Source organism: Lepus europaeus, chromosome 8 (genome assembly GCF_033115175.1).
Source record: "Lepus europaeus isolate LE1 chromosome 8, mLepTim1.pri, whole genome shotgun sequence".
Taxonomy (NCBI): domain Eukaryota; kingdom Metazoa; phylum Chordata; class Mammalia; order Lagomorpha; family Leporidae; genus Lepus; species Lepus europaeus.
In genome coordinates this window covers 23,850,576-23,873,381 of record NC_084834.1, presented here as the reverse complement: position 1 = coordinate 23,873,381, position 22,806 = coordinate 23,850,576, and the positions used below count along the sequence as shown (strand labels likewise).

At 42.6% G+C, this 22,806-nt stretch overlaps 1 protein-coding gene across 1 annotated transcript in view; it reads left to right on the top strand.

The window, feature by feature from the left end:
* The window catches only part of DCHS2 (dachsous cadherin-related 2), a 315,764-nt gene extending 296,283 nt beyond the window's left edge, over positions 1 to 19,481 (top strand). The window contains exons 18-21 of the mRNA XM_062199052.1: positions 11,471 to 11,601; positions 13,398 to 13,684; positions 14,556 to 14,688; positions 16,873 to 19,481. Coding sequence (XP_062055036.1) covers positions 11,471 to 11,601; positions 13,398 to 13,684; positions 14,556 to 14,688; positions 16,873 to 19,481 — 3,160 coding nt within the window. The remainder of the gene's footprint in view (positions 1 to 11,470; positions 11,602 to 13,397; positions 13,685 to 14,555; positions 14,689 to 16,872) is intronic.
* The last annotated feature ends 3,325 nt before the right edge of the window (positions 19,482 to 22,806 follow it).

Here is a 22,806-nt window from a genome sequence, read left to right as displayed (position 1 = left end):
TTTCCTTAATCTGCTACAACTTGATGAACGCTTTGAATGTGATGCCATTTACATGTTTAACCTTTCTTTAAAGTGCTGTTATGAGGGAAATATTACCAACTTCAGTCCTTTGTGTTGAAACATAAAACCAAGGGCAGACATGAGCCCAGTGGTTAAGACGCTGCTTGGGATGCCTGCCTCTCCTATCAGGGCGCCTGAGTTCAAGCCTTGGCTGAGTTCCTGATTTCATCTTCCTTCTGTTGCACACCCGAGTAGGCAGCAGTGTTGGCTCAATTAGTTGGGTCACTACCACCCTTGTGGGAGAGTCAGATTGAGTTCCTGACTCAAGATGTTGTGGGCATTTGTGAAGTAAACCAGTGAAAAGAAGATCTCCCTCTATCTCTGCCTCTTTAAATAAATAAGTAAATACATAAATAAAATTACATATGTAATTTATAAATAAAATTACATATATAATGAAGAGGATAAAGGAAGTAGTTATAATTCTGCCAACTATATTAAATTATTTTAGTTTTCATGTGATACCTCCTCTAAGAAAACTCAGTGGAAAGATGACAAATTACAAAATAGGCCATTACATACATTCTGTCTGCCTGATATACCTTAATTTGTAAAAACTAGTTCCCAAGCATGAGGCTGGGATATTAAAACTAAATGAAACGTACTAAATAAAAGTTTAAGAAAATAAATGAAACAGTCCTTGGTGCCAGGGAGCTTAGAAATTGAGTCCCAGTTAAACTCGTGGCAGGAGGCTTGTTCAGAATGACAGTACTTGTCATTTATGGAGCCCCTGCTTACATTCATTGTCGAGTTGAATTTGTATAATAGACATGATTTACAGACTGTTGAAATTGACATTCAGAGGACTAAAGTTGATGAACCTAGTAAGCATGATGGCGTGGTTCTAGCCCATGTGTGCTCATAGGAAGACTTCCTATGGCACCATGTGAATGATTCTTAGAAGGACAAACGTGAGTATGTATATTTACAAAACACAGAAATGAGAATGACTTCTAATTAAATGAATGTTGATAAGCCACAGCAGGCAGTTATGAAACAACACGTTTAAGTGTGAAGATACAAAAATGGAATTTGAATCACTGCCTTCTGCTACTTGACTTGTAACTGAAATAAACCTGCCACTATTTAAATAGGAAATTGGTATTCATACAAGACTTGTAATACTCCACAGTCAAGAGTTTTGGCCTTTTGAGAGAGTTTAAATAAAAATAAGCAAAACGAACTGAGGCAAATAGTTTCTTTAAGTGTTTAAAACCTCCAGTTCTGTAGTGTAATTATTCAATGTCAGAAGAGCAGTTATTGCCAGGAGCAATGCTAGACTCTAAGGTACTCTCCATTGAATGTTCCTTATGACTGTGCGAGAAATGAGAAAAAGCAGTTATATACAAGGTAACACATTATCTTTTCCGAAATACACAAATTCAAAGCAGCAGGGCTGGGATTGGAAGCTCAGTACTTTGACTATCGAAGGAACAGGGAATAAAAGGCATCCCAGACAAAGTCCTAAGGAAAGGCATGGAGACACAGTGTTGGGTGTGTTTGGAAATAACAAACAGCAGAGTGCACCTGGAAAGGAAGAGAGACATAGAAGAGGCTGGTAGTCTAATGGAAATTGTACTTTATTCTGTGAGCTATATAAGTAATTGAGTGAATATTCAGATCTTTATTTTTTTTAGGATCAATTTATTTATTTAATTAGTTGGTTATTGGGGGAGAGAGAGAGATCAATCTTCCTTCTGCTGGTTCACTCCCCAAACCGCTGCAACAGCCACATCTGGGCTAGGTCAAAACCAGGAGCCAGGCACTCCATCCAGGTCTCCTAAGTGGGTGGCAGGGCCCCAAGTACTTGGGCCATCTTCCGTTGCATTCCTAGGTGCTTTAGCAGGAAGCTGGATCAGAAGTGGAGGAGCTGAGACTTGAACTGGCACTCCGACATGGGATGCTAGTGTTGTAAGCCACAGAATATCCTGCTATCCCATAACACTGTCCCCCAAATCTTTACTTTAAAAACATCTTTTAGTAGATGCATTGCAGAGAGCTAGCATGAAGAGACTGGTTAACCTAGAAAACAGCCGTGAGAGGTCTGTTACATGGATGACACTAGGGGACAGAAGGAAGAGACATGCTTCAAAGTTGGCTCTGGGATGGGCATTTGACTTAGAAGTTAAGACATGTGTTAGGACACCCAGGTCTCACATTGGAGTGCCTGGTATAGATTCCCCACTCTGACTATTCCAACTTTCTGCCCCTGTAGATCCTGGGAGGCAACAGGTGATGGTTTAAGTAATGGGGTCACTGCTACCCACATGGGGGGCTTGGATTGTATTCTCAACTCCCAGCTTTGGCCCAGAGGCCTGGTCTCAGCCATTACCAGCAGTTGAGGAGTGAACCAATGAATGGGAGCTCTTGCTCTCTCTGTCTCTGCTTCTTTTTCTTTCCTTCTCAAGTACACATGCACACACATATACACACATGTGAATAGGAATATTTTAAAAATACAAAAATAATAGCCTAATATTAGCAGTTGTACCATAACTTGCAGTTATGAAATAACATATGTTACATATATACACATATATGTTGACTCATGAGGCTGTAAGAATTAGATGACAATTGGAATTCATTGAACAAGGAAGGAATAGAGAATGGTGCCTTGTAGAAAATGTCTACATAGGAAATAATAAAATAGTAATAGTTAGGGATTATGATTTTAATTCTGGGCAATTTGAGTTGAGGGCCCATTACAAGAGCCAAAGTGAATATTTTCAGTTGCCTAAGAAGTATAATGATCTAAAGTTCAGGAAACAGATTTAGATTTGAGAATCCTCCAGGCAAAGGAGTACAATGGGATTACCCAGGGAGAATGTGTAAACTGAGAATTGATCACCATCTGAGGGCCAGGCAGAGAAATAGGAAGCATAACATAGATTTAGTGAATTGAAAGATCTAGGAAAATATGCTGTCACAGGAACCACGGAAAGAGGTTAGGCTGCATGAAAGACCAAAGCTTCAAAGTATGTTTTGCCTGCAGGGGTGGGGAATGTCTACCCATGGACCATATAAGGTTGTGAAATTGTTTGGTCTGACCCTGCCGTGGCAACCGCAGGCAGCCTCAAACTTCACTAAATTGATAGCAAGATAATTTTTAAGTTGATAATTTTGTATGGCCCATGAACAATGTTAAAAGTATCCAAATGGGGTATATCCTAAGGGAGGTGTGAACCTCCTAGGGGAAGGCACTCTGTTGACTTTCATTACTTGGTTGGCCTGGGAGGAGAGCTGGCCAGGTAAAGGCAGGTGGCATCTCTAACAAGAAATTTACAGTTCTGCCTGCAATGTTGCTGACCCTACTTAACCATCCCCTCAGCTGCAGTGGTCACTTTGGAAGTTGGGCTGAGTGAAGGGCTTTTCAGCTTAGAGCCAATAAGATCTGTGGCTCTGACCTGGGCATCCTTCGACTCCATGGCAGGTCCATTTCCAGTGATCCAACTCTTGGCAGAGCTGCCAGGGCTCTTCACAAGCTGACTTCTGCTGAAGCCCAGGCTTACCACATTGAAATCCACTGCAGTGGACTGGCCTGTTGGGTCTCCTTGAGGGCAGATCACTGTACAGATCAGCCATTAATAGGCCTGCCACCCATTGCTTCTGATGCCTAGCTTTCTTTTCCTCCTGGTTTGTGTTAAAGCAGACCAGAGGATGCAAGTCAAGGGAGTGCCCGTTTCCCATCTTTAATCTTCGGTGGCCTAAACTACAAGTCTATAGTCACAGGCATGTTCTGTAGTAGTTTTTCTAACGTAGACAATGCCCATGAGGATAATTATATTCTCACTTTAAAACTTTCTTTCCCTTTGGTCTGAAAGGGAGGTTTTTTCTACTTACTGTATACTTCGCTGATGGCGAAGTGAATCTAGCTATGAGATTATTATTTGAGTTCTTATTTTGGCTATGCTATTGTAGAAAAATGTTAGCCATCTCTTTTATAAGGTCTAAAGATTAAATTGTGTGTCCTACAGATTCCTTCATAATAGAATTAGTTTCCTACCTTGAAGAGAATAGAGAAATGAAAGAACAAGTTGGGCTTAGAATAGAGAAATGAGGGAGCAAGTCCTAGATCGCTTGCTGACAATAGCAATATCACATGAATACTTAGCAAACCGTTTCAACCATTAGATAACAACTTAAGAAAACATTTACCAGAAGGTCCAATGCCTTCTATAAATTTTAAGAATCATGTATTTGAAAACACCTCTTAAATATCTAACATGGTGTAGTTTGTTTAGCCAGTAAACTTAAGCACAACCATCTAAAATGTTTTTAGTTTCTTTCTACCAACAAGTCTAAAACATATGATACACAGATTCAGGTCCCACAAATTAAAATGTATCTTTGAATAATGACTCTGTCCTTTGTTCTAGGCCCTGTCTAGTGCACTTGGGCCTCATTCCTTTGTAATCATAACCTCTACTCTACCACCAATGGCTCTACTCCCAACATGTGTGTACTGATGGTCCTCTTCCCCACTTAATGCTGTATAATTGTTCAAACCTGGTAAATGCCACTCTTAGGATCATTGGTTACTATCCTCACTCTGTCTTTTATGACCTTGTCTAAATATGATCAGAGTCGGCAAACTTGGAAGGCTTCCATAGCCTTGGCAACTCATGACGACAGCCTAGGATGGTTACTGGCGCCATAAACTAGAGTGTCAATTTGTTGGGTCAACAACAGGAGCCACTGTGCACTTGCTCCTCATGTGGGATCGCTGTCCTTAATGTGCTGTACATTGTGATTTAATGCTATAACTAGTACTCCAACAGTATGTTTCACTTTGTGTTTCTATGTGGGTGCAAACTGTTGAAATCTTTATACTAAATTGATCTTCTGTATATAAAGAGAATTGAAAATGAATCTTGATGCAAATGGAAGGGGAGAGGGAGCGGGAGAGGGGAGGGTTGCGGGTGGGAGGGAAGTTATGGGGGGGGGGAAGCCATTGTAATCCATAAGCTGTACACTGGAAATTTATATTCATTAAATAAAAGTTAAAAAAAAAAAGTATCCAAATGGCCCTTGGCAGAAAAAGATTCCCTGACGCTAGGATTGTCTCTTAAAATATTCCCTAAGAAGTTTGCAAAAGTATAAGCTTGTCCCAGATGGTTTTCTTTCACAATAACTTAAAGTATTCAATTGATAAAAGTTGAAGATTTTGTTCTGTTGAATACATTTTTTATTTTAAATATTTTATTGTATCAAAGTAATGTATGCTTAAAACATTAAATTGTATAATAGAGTGTCAGTGAGTTTAGATCTAAGTTAGCAGTTACTGCCCCACATCACCCAACACTGTAGACACTTTGACCTGGTTTTCTCCATTGTAATAAACACCCCTGTGTCCTAACTTCCAATTTTAGACATTGTCTCTCAATTTTCTTCTGTAATAGATGTGGGCATAACCTTCTCACACTGCAAATCTCTATATATTCCTGTCGCCATTTTTCAGTTAGTCAATAATCAATACTTACATTATATGACTAAGTATGTATTTTTTAGCCAGGCGGTGTGTGTGGTTTCATTTCCTTTCATACACGATTCTCCTAGGCCCCTGGAGTTGATTATTATCTTTCCTTTTTACTTATCCATTTGCTGTTTCCATGTCCCTGATTCCTTGGAAACATTCCATCAGCTCCATCATCCCGCGCCTTATCTCCTCTCCTAAATACCTCTCATATCAAATATTCCACCAAGTCTTCCATTTTCTTGAAGAGTGTCTGCCCTCACAATCCAGCAGGACTTTTGGCTCAGCCAGCCTACTGCCAAGATGAAATCCCATGACTGTGGTTTATTTCCCCCTCGGATGCACCATTGGCTCCCAGATTCCATATCTTCCTCTTTCTTAATCTCCATTTTTGTAGGAAAAGTGCAAGAGAAGTGATTTCCAGGGTTCCTGGCATCACTGAATGTGCCCTTATTCTACCCTGATGTCCCATATAATGGGCTGTATAGAAGTTGAAAATGTCTTGTAGAATTCTGAAGGCATTGCTCTGTTATTCTGTAAAATCCAGGGTTGCTGTTGAGAAGTCAGAGGCCATTTTAACTCTTCTACTCTGTGTGATTCCCCTTCCATGTCGAAGGTCCTAGGTTATTCCTTTTGTCCCTAGTCTTCAGAACTGTAATTAGACACTTTGAGGTGGGTCTCTCCTTGTGATGGGTACTCAGTGTTGTGTTTAAATACAGAGATGTGTTTCTAGTCTCTTGAATTATTTCAATGATAATTCCTTCCCATCCATTTTTTCTTTCATTTAGCTTTACTTGCTTATTTTGCACTGTTCCTTTTTTTCCTGGAACCAGTTCAATCCAGTGTGAACTGCCTGGATTGATAGTATATGTTTTGTATTTTATTTCCTGTTTGCCATTTCTTGTTTTGTGTATTGGTCTATTTTTGTTGCTTTATTTTTCTGGGATATTTTCATAAAGTTAATATTCTGAGCCATCCTTTTTTTCTCTAGTTAAGATTTGAGGGAATAGTATATATTTTTATACTTCCCAAAGCTCTTTCTTGACCTTTAATCTTTTTCAAAGTAACCTGTTCTTATCTAATGGATGTATTATCTTCTAATAACTCTCTAAGGACATTCACTAGAGTTGTTATATATTCTTGATTCATTTCAATATCTATCTCCACTAGGTTTCATTTTTCTCCTTTGATCTCTCCTAAGGCTTTCTATAAATACTGGTTATCTTTGGTGATGAGTGAGGGAAGAGTAAATTCAAAAGAATCTGAGTAGATTAGAAGAGCTTGACACTCCTCACGTTCAGATGAACCAGAGTGGGTGTTGACTGCTGGTAGGATGCTATGCAAACATCAGCCTGTAGTGTTTGCTTTTCTTTGAGAAAGGGCTTTCATTTCTCCAGGAAAGGTCCTCCAAGATCGCTTACCTTGTGTATGGACAGCAGTCATTCTTTTGCCTGGGATGGAATAGCAATGGGCAAGAGTGCCGTGATTATTCTGGATGTTGAGTTATAAGATAGTCTCCCACGGAGGTGTTGGCCCACCAGTTAAGACTCCAGTTTACACGCCTGCATCCCCCGTTGGAGTGCCTGGGTTCACGTCCTCACGGATTTCCTGATCGCAGCCTCCTCCTTTCAGTTCAATACTCCACCCCCGCCACATCTGGAGCCTGCTCTTGCTTACCTGCTGGGGGTGACCGTGGCTTCTCACTTGCCATTCTCTTCTTCTCGGTGCAATTGTTGAGACTTTATTTTTATGAGCAATTTTATGTTCACAGAAGAATTGAGAGGAAGGGACAAAGATACCCCATATGTCCCTTCCCAAACAAGTCCCAGAGTTGCTCCACTTCCAATCTAGCTCCCTGCTGATGCACCCGGGAAAGCAGTGGGAGACGGCCCAAGTCCTTGAGCCCCTGCACCCACGTGGGAGATCCAAGAGAAGCTCCTGGCTCCCAGCTTTGGGTCAGCCCAGCTCCGGCTATTGTAACTGTCTAGGGAGTTGAATCAATGCATGGAAAAATCTCTCTCTCTCTCTCTCTCTCTGTGTGTGTAACTTGCCTTTCAAATAAATAAATATATCTTAAGAGTGGTACATTGTCACAATGAAGCTGCATTTACCCATCGTTACAAGCATCCCCCAAATCTTTTAGGATAGACTTTTGGTGTTGAACATTCTGTATGCATTTTAATCTCTGATTTGTACTGATACATTCATCTGCAATCTTTACTCAATCTGCTTGTTATCTCCTAAAAATTGTTGATGTTTCTCACATATTCCACCTACTAATATCTATTCCCATTTGCTTTTTAGCCATAAGGACTTAGACCTTATCTTAAATTTTCTGGGGATATCATTTTGATGGAATCTTGAGAGAAGGAAGATATTAAAAACTTGTGACGTTATCCTGCTCTCCTTAACCAAAAGTTATAATTCTTTGCATAGATGTTTCTGATGTTGGCTGATATTTTTATTCCTTAGAGTTCAAGGGAAACAGAAAATTCTTAGTAGACATTTAAGATGTACTTGAGAGTTTTGAGAAATCATCCACTCACAACTTCAGAATCTATTAAGGCAACAAAAAAAGATCCTAACTGGTTCAGCATTTGATGTAGTGATTATTTGATTGTTGCTTGAGATGCCTGCAGCTCGTTTTAGCACGCCTAGGTTGGAGTACTGGCCCTGCTTCACATCCAGCGCCCTGCTGATGCACATCCTGGGTAGCAGCAGTGATGACTCAAGTCACTGGGTCCTTGACACTTACATGGGGGACCGGATTGAGTTGCCAACTCCTGGCTTCATCTTAGCTCAGCCCTGGCTATTGCAGCATTTGGGGAGAAAGCCAGCAGATGGGAGACACTTTCTCTCTCTCTCTCTCTCTCTCTTTCTCTCCCCCTGTTCTTCCTCTCCCTCTCTTTCAAATAAACAAATAACATTAAAAGAAAATGTTCTTCCTGGTCAAAGGCCTGATGTACCATCTTACACTGCAGGCGCAACTTCCCATGGTTGGTAGAAAAGGAAAACTATGCTCTGAATATTGAATGCTTAGAAAAGGCCTGTTCTGAATCTGCCCAGTTTCATTTACAGTCTCCTCTGATAATACTAATCAAGGCAGCAGTCCTGGAACATGAAGCAAGTTGGACGGGCTACAACCAATGGTTTCACAACGACTGCCAAGGAGCTGTCACAGAAGGCTTGAGTACTCACAGAGGTTGTGTGTAGAATCTCTGCAGATCTGCCTTCATAATTTTTCATTTGTTGTTCAAGCCATTGAGAAACCTTTTTCTTGTCTTTTTATTTTGAAAGTGAATAATATATTTCCTTCCAAATCAAAGAACTTTACCATTTTTTTTAAACTTGACATAGGCATTACATAGACTCCCTGATGTTGTAATGTTGTGAAAACAAGGGTGGTTATGCATATAGTAGAAGAGTGGACAACTTTAACTTTGATGTCTTGGCCGAGACTCCAGATGACATTGGGGAGGGGCAGGCAGCAGGGGAGAAAGCATTATGAGTTGATTATTTTGAGTAAACTATTTCCATATGTACCTGACTGACACTGATACTAACAAAATAAACTTGCCACATGGAATTATCCCTGGTTTCCAGAAGTGTGAAAGTCCAATGGTTGTTCTACTGATGCCCCAACTTTGATAGCATAGAAAGCAATAAATAGCCTGCTATTAGTAAACAGTGATTGTTGGCTGTTAAATGGAACTCATACCAAGAAAGAGTTGATGCTTATTTCGCATCACTTTAAAATGTGGTTTTGGAAAGAGAGAGAGAGAAAGAGAAAGAGAGAGAGAGAGAGAGAGAGAGAGAACACTTTTGGTTAACAATGGAAGGGAAAGCAAAATTATGTCAATCTCCAACATTCAGTTTCTTAAAAAGGGGTCTTACCCACTGACTAAGACTAATGACATTTCTAAAATAAAGAGCATATCTTTTTAAAAAATTGTCTGTCAGAGAAATGGTGGGGGTGAGGGGTAAGAGATCTTCCATCCACTGGTTCATTCCCTAAATGGCCGCAACAGCCAAGGCTGGGCCAGGCTGAAGCCAGTAGCCAGGAACTCCATTCTAGTTTTCTACATGGTTGACAGGGACCCATGCACTTGGGCAATCTTCCACTGTTTTCCCAGGCACCTTAACAGGAAGCTAGATTAGAAGCAGAATAGCTGGGACTCAAACTGGCACTCTGATATGGGATGCCAGCATTACAAATGGCAGCTTCTGGAGCTGTACCAAAATGCCAGCCCCTAAGGAGTATCTTTGGTTGACATCTGTTATTTCTTAGCCACCCTCCTGGACTTGCTAGTGTTAGAGGGTGGCAAAAAATAAGCCAAGATTTCACATCACCATACATCCAGTATGGGATAAATACACAAGAAGATAAGCTTGTGAAGGAGCATCCTACAGTGCAATGCAACTTTGCAGGAGAGAAGGACCTGGGCTTATAGCCTGGTTTGGTCATGTGTACTGCATGTATAACCCATGGCAAATCTTGAGAAACCAGCATTCAACATTTACCAAAGAAAAGAATATAAGGCAGATACCTGTCCCAGTGGAACTCAGAGAAGAGGCAGAAGACTAAAGTGTGAGGACTGCTTCATCACAGGTAAAGGGGCTTCCACATCAGATGAGCAGTCAGTGAAATCCTTGACGTCAGAGACGTGAGCTCAGAAAGGCCAAGCAGGTGTAAGGATAGGGCTTCCAGGCAGAAGCCAGGACATAGAAGGTCATCTGGACATGCGCAGAGCATGTAAAAGGAAACACTTTCAAAGTGGTGGTGTGGGGGGATGGAGGAAACTGGGTTTGCAAATTAGAACTGTAGGTAAAAGAATTGAGATGCTAAGTGGGGGAGATGTAAGAGGAGGTGAAATTTGAAATAAGGAGATTGGTAAATTGATAACTATTTCATACGAGAAAGGATAGAATGCATATATAGCAAACCAAGTACGAGTGATAAGGGGCTGTGGCTACAGGGACCCCGACTTTTCCTAGTTTTCCAGTGCCTTCCTGGAGTTAGTTCTGAAAGTCCCACATCCCAGTTTGCCTCGACTTTCCTGGTTTTAGAAAAACTCCAAGTCCTGTATCCTAGGGAATCCGTCAATCCCAGGCAGGCACAGCAGTTTTGTTTGATGGCCTTACCGGAATCCCTGAACATGGAGCTGATACAGATAGGAACACTCATCCAAGTGATATTGAGGAAGTACAACCAATAAGGCTAATTAGTAATTGGATATTGGAAGCATGATGAGAGAAAGAACAAGTTGAAGATAGTGATAAGGTCTGCATCTCAGTTGATGTAGAAGCTTGTTGTGGCTTCATCTAAGACGTCAAATCACTGTGTGTGAATTCTACCAGATTGTGGACTTCTGCCTCTAGTGCACAGTGATAGCCAGTCATGTATCTTTTGTGTGTCCATTCATAATGGCTGCATCTTTCTTAATGCTGTGATTTGCATGAGTTGTTACTTAGAACTGAAAACTCTCAGTACAAAGCAAGCCTTTAGCGGTGCTGTCCTTTGTTGATACAGCCAGATGGAACAAGGGAGCGATGACTAGGCCAAGAGCAGCAGGTGGAAGCAGTCAGCTTCCCCAAAGTACAGGTATTGGTGTTGGTAGTGTTTTGGTTGTTGCTAGTAGAACAAGATTGAATTTTTCAGTCTGTCTCCCAAAAAAGGTCCATTTGTTTTGACATTAATGCCTCCTGATCCCTGGAAGCTTGCTGGATTTGGTTCTCTAAACATGTCAAAAATAAATAAATTTCAGGCTACTATTCTTATGAAATAAATCTTCAATGATGCCATTTAGAAAAAGCCAGAGGAGAAGTAAAAGCAGCGAGGCAGCTCAGTTTTAAGTCTTCAAGTAAATATGTGATATTTATGTTGTTTTTCTAATTCCTGGATAGTGGATAACATTCTTTGATTCTTTCCCAAACCAGCTTGACTGTGCAAGCCACAGATAGAGGGCTGCCCAGACTTTCAGCTACATCTATGATCAACATACAAGTGACTGACATAAATGACAATGCCCCATCTTTTCTCCCCTCTGAAGCAGTGCAAATTGCAGAAGGTAAGTGTGGCAATTTGGAATAGTGCATGTGATTAAGTTCTATAAAACCATTTACTGTTTTGTTTCCCCCTTACTCCCATCCAGACACTCTAATAAATGAGAACTCATCCTCAACAATCATGCAAGCTAGATACTTTTACCTTCATTGCACAGAACAGAAAACGTATGGTCATAAGTTAAATATCAGATGTCAGAGGAGTTCCTTGGGGAAGCCAGGATTTGCTTTCAGATCAGCAGAGGGCCAAGTCCCCACGCTCTAACCAACATTTCTCACAGCACTTGTTTAAATGCATGTTTTTAAAAAATTAAACCTGTATGGAGAAACATACTGTGTTGACTGTGATGACCATCGTGAATCTTGTCAGAAGAATCAATGTTCTCAGACTCATAACTTTGTCCATCTTTGCAGGATATGCATGACAATGAGTAAAGGGAATTGGATGTTGGTTGCAAAAAACCATCATGTTCCCCTAGAGTAACAACTGTAACATTTGGACCATGCTAATGATAGAAGTTAATACATATGGATTTAAGTGGCCCACATTAATCTAAATTGTTTTGGTCTGTGGGTTACAGGAAGACTCCACACTCTGTGAACCTGAAGTGGTCACTGGTCAGGCTGCCCTGGTAAAACTCAACCCAACTCCTTGTAGCTGAAGTTGAAAACTGTTATGGGCCCTCATGTGCCTCTCTCACGCCTAACACCAAACTCATTCATTTTGTTATGCTCATTTTGCAGACAAATTATAAGCATCATTTTTTAAGGGTGCATTCCAGAAATCTACATCCACAGGAATTTCTACAAATATTGCATTTTACAAATAAAAATAAATTCTCCTGGTTTGCTTCTCACCTATCCGATATATTTCCATTTGATTTTATTAAGGTACTATTCTTAAGTACATGTGTTAAATTTAGAATATGGTGATGTGCACAATAGAAATATATCACAAGAATGAACTGCATAAGTCAAAACATACTGAATGGGGGATAAGGGTTGGTGGGTGCCTGTCAAGAATGTTCAAACTTGACAACTGAAATTATGCATCTTTACCCAGTAGAACTCTCCTGAGCATCTTGGCATTTTATTTCCACCTACACCACATCTGTCAGCTTAAAAACAAAATCCCTTTCATGGGCATTTTATGCTCAAGAATACATGTGGAGACCCTGAGCATGTCATCTCTTTTGTTACATTTTTGGTGAATAATATCAGGAATTTGCTTTTAACACTTGTACTATATATACTTTGTCTTTCTGACAGCTTAAGAAGTTTGAGTCAGACTAAAGAGAAGAAGGCAGTATACCTGCCACTCCAAAAGAAATAATTTTATGAAAATAAGCCTAAGGAAGTAATATTGCAGTTCCAAATACTTTCACGGAGATATGACCTTCTTTTCAAAATTTTGTATTTTGTATTTTAAAGTTTACTCTTTCCTCACCCACTTTCCCCATGAATATGTGATTCTGATATAGAAACTATATAGAATAAACAAATAGGTTAGACTGTTTGTTTTCCCCAGAGTTGTGCTATAAACAGGTGATGAAGAAATTCATATAAAAAGTGAATATACCCTGCTTCCTCAATTCCCAGCTCCATGGGATATTTTCATTTTTATTGGGTTCATAAATTCTTCAGAGTTTTTGTTCAGCTCATAAACGAGCTTTGTATGAGAAATCATGCCAGGAAAGAGCAAATCATGCTGGACTTGAACATGCTGGGGTTGGACTATCAGAGACGTGCATTTCACAGGGTGGGTTTTAATTGAGGCTGACACTGGTCATGACTATTTCAGATTCTTTGCCTGGTCTGATTGTGTCTCGGGTATCCGTTCATGATGTGGATTTGAATCCAGCTTTCGTCTTCAATTTCGCCAACGAGCGTGATCCTGGAACCAAGTTCGCTATTGATCAGAACACTGGAGACGTGGTGCTGGTGAAAACTCTGGATTTTGAAGAAGCTGCTGAACATAAGTTGCTCATCCAAGTTTCCGACTGGGTGCACCTCACAGAGGGAGCGCTCACGGTCCATGTGTTGGATGTCAATGACAACCCCCCAATATTTTCTCAAGATTTCTATCAGGTAAAGAGTTTAAAGAGGTGCTGAAAGCACAGCCCAAACTGGCAAGGACAGAGAAAAGCATAAACTTTCCCTTGTTGGCAGACTAACTTGGGCTGATAGTGTTCACTCTTTAGTGCCCGTGTTAATGTTGCAAGTTTTATACTTAATGATGTGCAGGCTATAACAGCAAATGGAGTTGACTGCCTCATTCAGTTCAGTTTATTAAATATTCACATCTTTTTTTTTTAGCTTGTAGGAATTGGAGTAGAGTTGTTTATAAAAATTGGAATTTGCCTAACATTTGCAAAGCCACAGATAAGATAATAAGGAGCTTGGATTCTCTGCAGTTCATTTGGGGAAATTCTTTCATAAGTGTATTTTTTGAATGTAAACATTTTACAGAAACAAATCATGAGCAAAACCAGGAAGTGGACATTTTGGTTTTAGAGTGTAGTATAAGTTGATAGAAGTAAGGGGAAGGATAGAATACTACTAAGTACTTGGAAATGGACTCAGGACTCTTGAATGTAGCAAATTCAAGATTTAGGTCTCAGCACATTGGGGAGCCAACCTAAGCTGTGATCTTCTGGTGAGGGCTTACTTGAACTGTGCAACATGCAGAAGCAAAATGAAGCATCATGTTAGTGAGTGCACTAAACTATCTTCTGCTCAAAAATAACTTGGAAGGAAGATGTTTCATAATAAAAATCAAAACTGAACTTTTGAAAAGAAGTTTTTATTTCTGAATCCAGAAACTCTGAACATAATCTTTTACAGTGTGTCAGCTCTATGCATTAATATGTCTAAGAAAATGAGGTCGTCTTGTATAGGGCCTGTTCATGAAAATACTCTTTGCCTTTAAGCACAATGTCCTTCCCTCTTCGTCTCCCAGGTCACAGTTCCTGAGTCGGTGCCCCTGGGGTACTCAGTGCTGACTGTGTCCGCCACAGACTTGGAAAGCAAAGAGAACATTTCTTACAGGCTGCTCTCCTCCGCTGAGGAATTCGCAATTGACCCAGTGAATGGTAGGTTATCTGTCGTAAGCTGGAGTTGCAGGGTGGAAACCTGAAACAACCCTTTCCAAATGCTCCTTTTCTTAAAAACTTTTCTTTAAGGTATTCAGATTTCACGTATTTCATATATGCAGATCCAGGAACGTAGTGATACTTTCTACCCTGCCCATCTTCCGCCCTTCTCTCCTTCCTATTCTCATTCCGAGAGACAAGGGCTGTTCAAAATCTTTGCATCCAAATGCTGCTTAAATAGTTCCCCCCTCTCCTCCCTGGAATTGCAGGCACCACCTTTTAATTTCTCTTTATGTCGGCCAGCACCATGGCTCACTTGGCTAATCCTCCGCCTGCGGCGCCGGCACCCCAGGTTCTAGTCCTGGTTGGGGCACTGGATTCTGTCCCAGTTGCTCCTCTTCCAGTCCAGCTCTCTGCTGTGGCCCGGGAAGGCAGTGGAGGATGGCCCAAGTCCTTGGGCCCTGCACCCGCATGGGACACCAGGAGAAGCACCTGGCTCCTGGCTTCGGATCGGCGCAGCGCCCGCCATAGCGGCCATTTGGGGGGGTGAACCAATGGAAGGAAGACCTTTCTCTCTGTCTCTCTGTCTAACTCTGTCTGTCAAAAAAAAAATTAAAATTAAAATTAAAAAAATTCTCTTTATGTCAAGCGGTGAAGTAGCAACCAGCCGTGTTGCTTCTCTTCTCCAGCACCTCAGGGCTGGACAACAGAAGGCACTGGGTGTGTGCTGATGCGTGCCCAGCACTTCCGAGCCCAGGGTGCCGAACACCCGGTACCCAGTGTCCAGTCCAGCAGAGTTCTGGCAGCGCCCTCAGGCCTCCACGAGGCTCAAAAGAGTGCCCAAAGGATTCAGTCCTGAGGACTTCACATCACTGGGGTTTGGAAGCTTCTTGTCTAAGCCTAGTAAAAAACATATATTAATAATAACAGCATGTGTTCAATATAGACGAGAGTCACCCAAAATGGAAAACTGTCCAAGCATCTCTATTGACATGAACTGTTGTGGTGGTCTGCTCTACCTGAGGCCTTCCCAGGCTCTTTCTATCCTTATCAGGGAGAAAGACATTTGGGGCTGTGAAATGCCCTTAGGCAAGTGATTTCGGATAAGAACCATGAGGCAGTATGAGGGAAAGTTACAAAGTGAATGGACATTAAAAGATAAATGTGATAAAGATGGGTAATTATCAAGCAATGTCCCATCAGGCATATCCCACTGTGCGTTCCCATCTCTTCCCACCCTTGCATCATCTTCCGAGTGAGAGGAGTGAGAGTTGATTTAAAATCAGCCTCGGGATGACCTCCCAGGATGAGGCCCATGAGGTGTTGTGAAGAGAGAAACAAGTGGATGTTGCCACGTAGCCTATGCATGAGTGTCTACTGCACGAATATAAACATGTCAGGAAGTTGGCTTCTCTCTCTCCTCTCTCCCTCCCATCTCAGCTGATGGTACGTGCTTCACTGGCCACAACAAATCCATGTACTGCAAGGTGATCCCTCTGAACAGGCATTCCTTAGCACACTTCTGCTTGACCCGTGTTATCAAAAGCTTTCCAATGAAGCACTGATTAGAATGTTTTTATTACATTATCAGGTCAATTTAGTTCACTGGCACAAACTACTTAAATAGCAGCATTCCATATTCCTATGCTTAACACACAGTTATCTTATAAAAATAAATGCCCAAATTTTCTATTTGTAAAAATTATATATTTCTTTATTTGATACCTAATGGATATTAAATGTATCTCATCAGTAAGGGAAAAATCCACTTGCTGATTAAGCAATAGTTATAATTCTGCATTGTCATATGTACTCCTATCATAACACTAGAGTAAGCACCAATCAGCATTTCCAGGATAAATAGCTTTATGCCAGAATATCTCCATTCATATGTTTAAGGATAGTAGAGGGAGGTGCACATTTTTCAAACAGCATGTTTTCTAGGAAAACAAGCTCATGGAACAACTTGCTATGTAAAAGGCAAACTCACAGAAATGTGTGGCAAAATCAGCCTTAAGCAGTGCATATATTTCATGCAGTAGATGCCTTGAATATTACTTCTAAATCTTAAATGTTTCAAAAATTGACAAGGTACTGAGCCTATGTAGATAGTGAGCATTTGCCATCTAAATGGAACATGAAAACTCAGTCTCACAACACTGAAATGTACCCCTTGTTTTCCAGGCACAATATTCACTATCAGTCCTGTATTAATTCTGGATGGAATATCAACTATTCAGTTCCTTGTTGAAGCCAGTGATGGTGGAATTCCCAACCTGAGGGCTTTCACATCAGTGGAGGTAGAAATACAAGACGCCAATAACCATGCCCCTGAGTTTACAGTAGAATACTATAATCTTAGCTTGAGTGAGGACGCTCTGGTCGGAAGCACGCTTGTCACGTTCTCCGCCATCGACCGAGACTGGACCCGGGACAACACGTACGTTGAGTACTCCATCCTTAGTGGGGATGCCCAGAACAGCTTCCACGTGGGGACGAGTGTCGCTCACGCCGAGTACCCTTACCAGCAGGTCGGTCACCTCGTCTTGCGCCACGGCCTAGACCGCGAAGCAGCTGCCGCTCACCGGCTTGTCATCCTTGCGTCTGACCGCGGCTGCCCGCCGCTGAGCGCCACAGCCGTCGTGTCAATAGAGGTCCTGGACGTCAACGACAACCCCCCTGAGTTCGGCAGCCTGCAGTATCACGCGCACGTCAAGGAGAGCACCCCTCTCGGGAGTCAGCTCGCCGTGGTCTCGGCCCATGACGCTGACGTCGGCTCACACGCAAGCATCGTCTACCGTCTCATCTCCGGGAACGAGAAGGGACATTTCCACTTAGAAGGCGACACGGGGGTTCTCTCCCTCGTGAAACCGCTGGATTATGAAGACACGGTCCAGTTCGCTTTGACCGTCCGAGCTTCCGATGAGAAGGAACAGTTCTCCTTTGCCGTCGTGTCCGTCTACGTCCTGGACGACAACGACCACGCCCCTCACTTTCTGTTCTCAAGCGTGCACTGTGTGGTTCCGGAAAACCTGCCGGTGCCCGCCACCGTGTGCTCCGTGAACGCTTTGGATTTCGATGCGGGTCCCTACGGGGAGGTGACCTACTCCCTCGTGGCACCCTGTTTGGGCACTCACGGGGCGCCCCCCGGTCAGGGCCTCTTCCTCGTTGACCCTTGCACGGGGGACATTCACGCTAAGCGGGCCCTCGATTATGAAAACGGGAGTAAGTACTGCCTCACGGTTGAGGCCAGAGACAAAGGCCACGCCGCAGCCTCCGTGACGGTCTGGGTGGATATCGAGGGGCTGGACGAATTCGCGCCCGTTTTCACCCAAGACCAGTATTTCTTCAGCCTCCCGGAGGAGAGCGACGTGAGACAGCCGATCGGCAGGGTGCAGGCCTCAGACGCGGACGCTGGCCTCGACGGAGTCGTGCTGTACTCCCTTGGCACGGCTTCCCCTTTCTTCTCCGTAAACGACACTACTGGCAGTATTTATCTGGTTGGAGCCGTGCCCCTCCTCAGAAGTCAAGTCATGGAGCTGAAGATCGTGGCTCACAGCCCCAGGGCGGACTCCAAGTTCGCGGCCTGCACTGTGTTCGTCAATGTGTCTTCGTCCCCTGCGGGGCGGCACTCCGCAGCGTCGCCCGGCAGCTTCTCCATCAGCCTCGCGGTCTCCTTCTTCGTGTTCCTGTTACTCGTCTGCACTCTGATTGCGCTGACTTTAAGACACAAACAGAAAGGCGCAGCCACCCGTTCCGGGGAGAAGAAAACGTCACCGGCCTTGGATGCCACGTTGAGGCGGACGGCGGACGCCAGCGTGTTCAAGGCCTTCCACGATGCCCGCGACTGCGGAGCCGAGACGGGACCGGCGGACCCCGCGCCCGAGTGGCTGAGCTTGATCAGTGTCATGGAGAAGGACATGGCCACTCTGTACAGGCACTCCAGCTCCAGCGGACACTGCTCCGTGGAAGGAGAAACGGCAGAAGATAAGGAAATCCAAAGGATCAATGAGCACCCTTACAGAAAGGACTTGGACTCAGCGCTGGGCAACAGAGAGTCCAGGGTGCCCGACTCGGGAATCCCCAGGGACTCGGACCAGCTCTCCTGCCTGTCTGGGGACACTGATGTGATGGTCACGGCCGAAGGCACAGAAATCAGCCATCTGGCTGAGGGCAGAGATGGGGGAGGTGACTGCGGCACCCCCTGTGCCCAGCAGAACGTGTTACCCCAGACCCTTCAGAGGAGAGAGGCCAAAAAGGGCATGCCAGTGGATGCCAGCAGAGAGTCTCTGGTTATGTCAGGTGCCCAGGAAGCAAGAGGGTCGGCTCCTCCAGCTCCGAGAACATCTGATCTCCAGGTCAGGGGCAACTCCACCTGGGACTGTCTCCTCAGCTGGGAACCCAAGTTCCAGTCCCTGGCCTCAGTATTTAATGACATAGCAAAACTAAAGGACGAGCATTTGCATACACCCAGCATTCCAAAGGAGAAGAGATCTTTTGTTTTCCCACCACCTTTGATAACTGCAATAGCCCAGCCTGGGATTAAGGCAGTGCCACCCAGAATGCCAGCTGCAGCCGCAGGGCCGGGGCTTCAGAGGTACCCCCGCTCCCCTCTTCTCTACCACCTCGGCTCTCTGCCAGAGGCCATGACTCCCAACTTTTCTCCCTCGCTTTCCCTGTTGACCGTGCAGACCCGGGCCACGTCGCCACTGCTGTCAGATGGAGGAGCTTCAGGAGCACATGTGAGCGGGACCTGCCAAGAGCTTACAGCGGAAGATGAAGTCCAAATATAAGACACTTGTGACAATGCACCTGCTCCCCAGTGGCCATGAGTGACTGAACACAACATGCTCAAGCAAGCTCATTCTCCAAAAGCGAGAGATATGATCTAGACAGGGTTTTTAAAGTCTCCCATGTAACGTTTCTCAAAGCTTCTCCTAGCCTTAATGAGAAGTTATTTTCTCCTTTAATCTTTTATGTTTTCCTCTCAGGACTCACATCTGTGGATATCAGGTAATGTATAGTCTGTCACAGCTGGCTTTCTGGATGATGAGGTTTCCAAAGGGCACCGTGAACTTGACTGGCTGCCACAATGCGTATGCGGAGATGAAGTGCCGTGCACTTGGGTCCCATTATGCTGATGGCGCTGCTGTCTAATACCAGTTGGTAAGGGCTAGAGAGGGGGTGAGTTTAGGGCGAAAGGGACAAAGAAGGGAAATCTGGAGGGATATGCTTTAAGTTTCAAGAGGAACTGATTCCTTTAGCAATAATGTCTTTCCACGTGCCTCAGACACCACACCTGGGGAGTGCAGCCCTAATTTGAATTTCAGTGTGATGAATTTCATTTGGAAAACCTAACGAGAAATTAAGAATGAAATCGGTCATATTTCTCTGCCCATAGGGTGAGCTAAATAAGACGCACATTCCTTGTTAAATGTACCAGAAACGCATGTTCTTGATAGAGGGCCAGAATCAACAGTAGCAATGCTTACAAGATTGGCTGGCACCTGAGACACGTGACCTTGGCCTTCTTTACAAGCAGAATGATGAGTTGTTGTTTTTTTCCATGCTCTGTCTTGTCACATGGTACGGGTACAGACATTCAACTTCAGAGATTAATTTATAGAAATGTCTTCATCTTATTTTCTTCTGGATACAGTAATTTTGGGTATGGAATAATTTATCCACTAAACTTCAGTTTTTAAAGTTTTTGTAGATAAAATTATGTTATTAGCTAATTATAAATTTCATAGAGTAATTTAGCAATATATTTTTAAATGAAGATTTTTTTATATAAGTGTTTCTACTATAAACATTAAGAACTGATGCCTGAAGTCTTTGTTTCAACTGCTTATACTCGGTTAGCTCTCACTGTCATTAGATGGAGCCGTTTGGCAACGTGGTTCCAGTAATACCGCTTTGTACAGTTACTATTTCAGAAATATAGTCGTGTTGAATGGTGCTCAGATTTAAGGCTCTGTCCTCGCTGGTGAGCCTGAGAATCGTCCAAAGTTCTTTTCCCTTTCAGGAAGGCAGCACGTAGACTGAAGAAGACAGCGCAGAGCTCATCCTGTCCTGGTTGGCACCATGGCTGGGTTCAGGATAACGGTTGTGGGATTCTAGTGGGAAATGAAACAGACGTCTGGTCAGGTGCTCTTCACGGTTAGGATGGGCTTCTGCTGCAGAGAGATTTATGTCACATTTTCTATTCCCCTGGGCCTCACTTGTGACGTTATGTGAGATAATTTCTCTTTACTAAAATAGCATTACAGGTGCAGTGTTTGATATCTAGATTTGTAGATAAAAAATTCTATGGTTTCTGGTGCTGTTATTACCTTTTATTATGTATCTTCGCTGGCTCAAATTCAAAACAAGCATATAAAATGACATTATAAACATGAAGGATTTCTAATAAGCCTGTAAGCGTAAGGAAGGTGGTACAGGTGTGGAATTTTTAAATATTTCAGGACTGATACTGTCTCCTCCTTTTCTTTATGGGATCTGGGAAAGATTTCCGATTTTTGTTAAAAAAAAAAACATTTAATTACTTCAGTATTCCAATATTTATTATCTCTGACTCTTTACAAAAGATTGCTTTGAACATAGGAAGAAATTCTATATTATTTGCTTTCTAATTATGTATGGAAGTTTTATGTATAGCAAACCAATTTTCTGGTAAATAAGACCATTTTGTTGTTTTTAATTAAACAGGTTCTTCATTTCCTTATGCTTAAAAAGAGTTATTCCCTAAGTTATCTGCCTGTGATTTTTCTGTAGTTTTTCTAGCCATTCCCTAAAAACAGAAGACAAAGTATTTAGAGCTCCTTACCAATTTTTAGTGGGTTTTTAATTGATGGCTTTATTAATTCTGCATCCAGCGCCAAACAAGTGGGGTTGAGCGTAAAAATGTGAACATGCTGGTTAAGTGTTTGGAATAAATCATTTGTCAGCCCTTTCAACTAGAGTGTCTCTTTTCTTATGTAAACAGTATAATTTGTACAATTCTCCTTCGAGTTCAATACCGACTTGCCTCATACATTCCATGTTACTTTGCTGATCTATACACTGGCTTTAGCACTCTGGGGGTGGGGGGGCACAGAACTTGTTAGTGGAAAATCATATTAAGCCCCAAATTCATAAGCGATAAAATAAAAGACAGTTGTCTCTTATGGAATTTTGGCTGCCTGGAATTCTGGATTTTCTTGTTGGCAGACTTAAAAATACTGGTGTAAATCAGGACCAAATGGATATCAAAATTCCATGTCCTAATAGCAATCATTGAATTGGCTTCCAAAACAGATTCCTGGGCAGAGAAAGGGAAAAATGCTGGATCTTTAGGGATTTGACCATTTAATTGTTTTTAAAAATATGAAAATGTACTATACACCACTGGTATGTGGACATATTTAGTCTACAATAGATGTCCAATTGAGACAGTTCCTTTACTCCCCCCCAAGCTCTCCAGAAGTCACAGGATGAAAACTGATTATTAATTTTAAAGTTAATTCCATCCAAGCATAGGCTTTGTTACTTTTGGTTCTCTTGACATTTTACACATAGATTAAGTACAAAAAAATAAAATAAAAAGCAAGACATAGTGCATAACTACAGATCTGAGTTCAAAGCCATGGAGTACATGGAGTAACTGATACTGCTGGGTTCACCTCTGATATATAGACAAGCTCAGTGGATTTGTCTCCACAGTAGTATAAAGCACTTGGCCATAGCTAAGGGGATCCAAGGTGAGTGGCTTTGCTTACGGCACAAACCAGGTATTCCACATGCAACACCAGCATCCCATATTGGATCACTGGGCCAAGACCCTGCTGCTCTGCTTCCAATCCAGCTCCACTCTAATGCACCTGGGAAGGCAGCGGAAGATGGCCCAAGTGCTTGGACCCCAGAGACAAAGATGGAGTTCTTGGCTCCTGGCTTTAATTTGGCACAACCCTAGCCATTGTGGCTATTTGGGAAATAAACCAGTAGATGTTAGATATTTCCCTGTCTCTGTAACTGCCTTACTGCCTTTCACACAAATAAAAAATTTTTACAGCTTTATTTATTTATTTGAAAGAGTTGCAGGGAGAAAGAGTTCTTCCATTTGCTGGTTCATTCCCT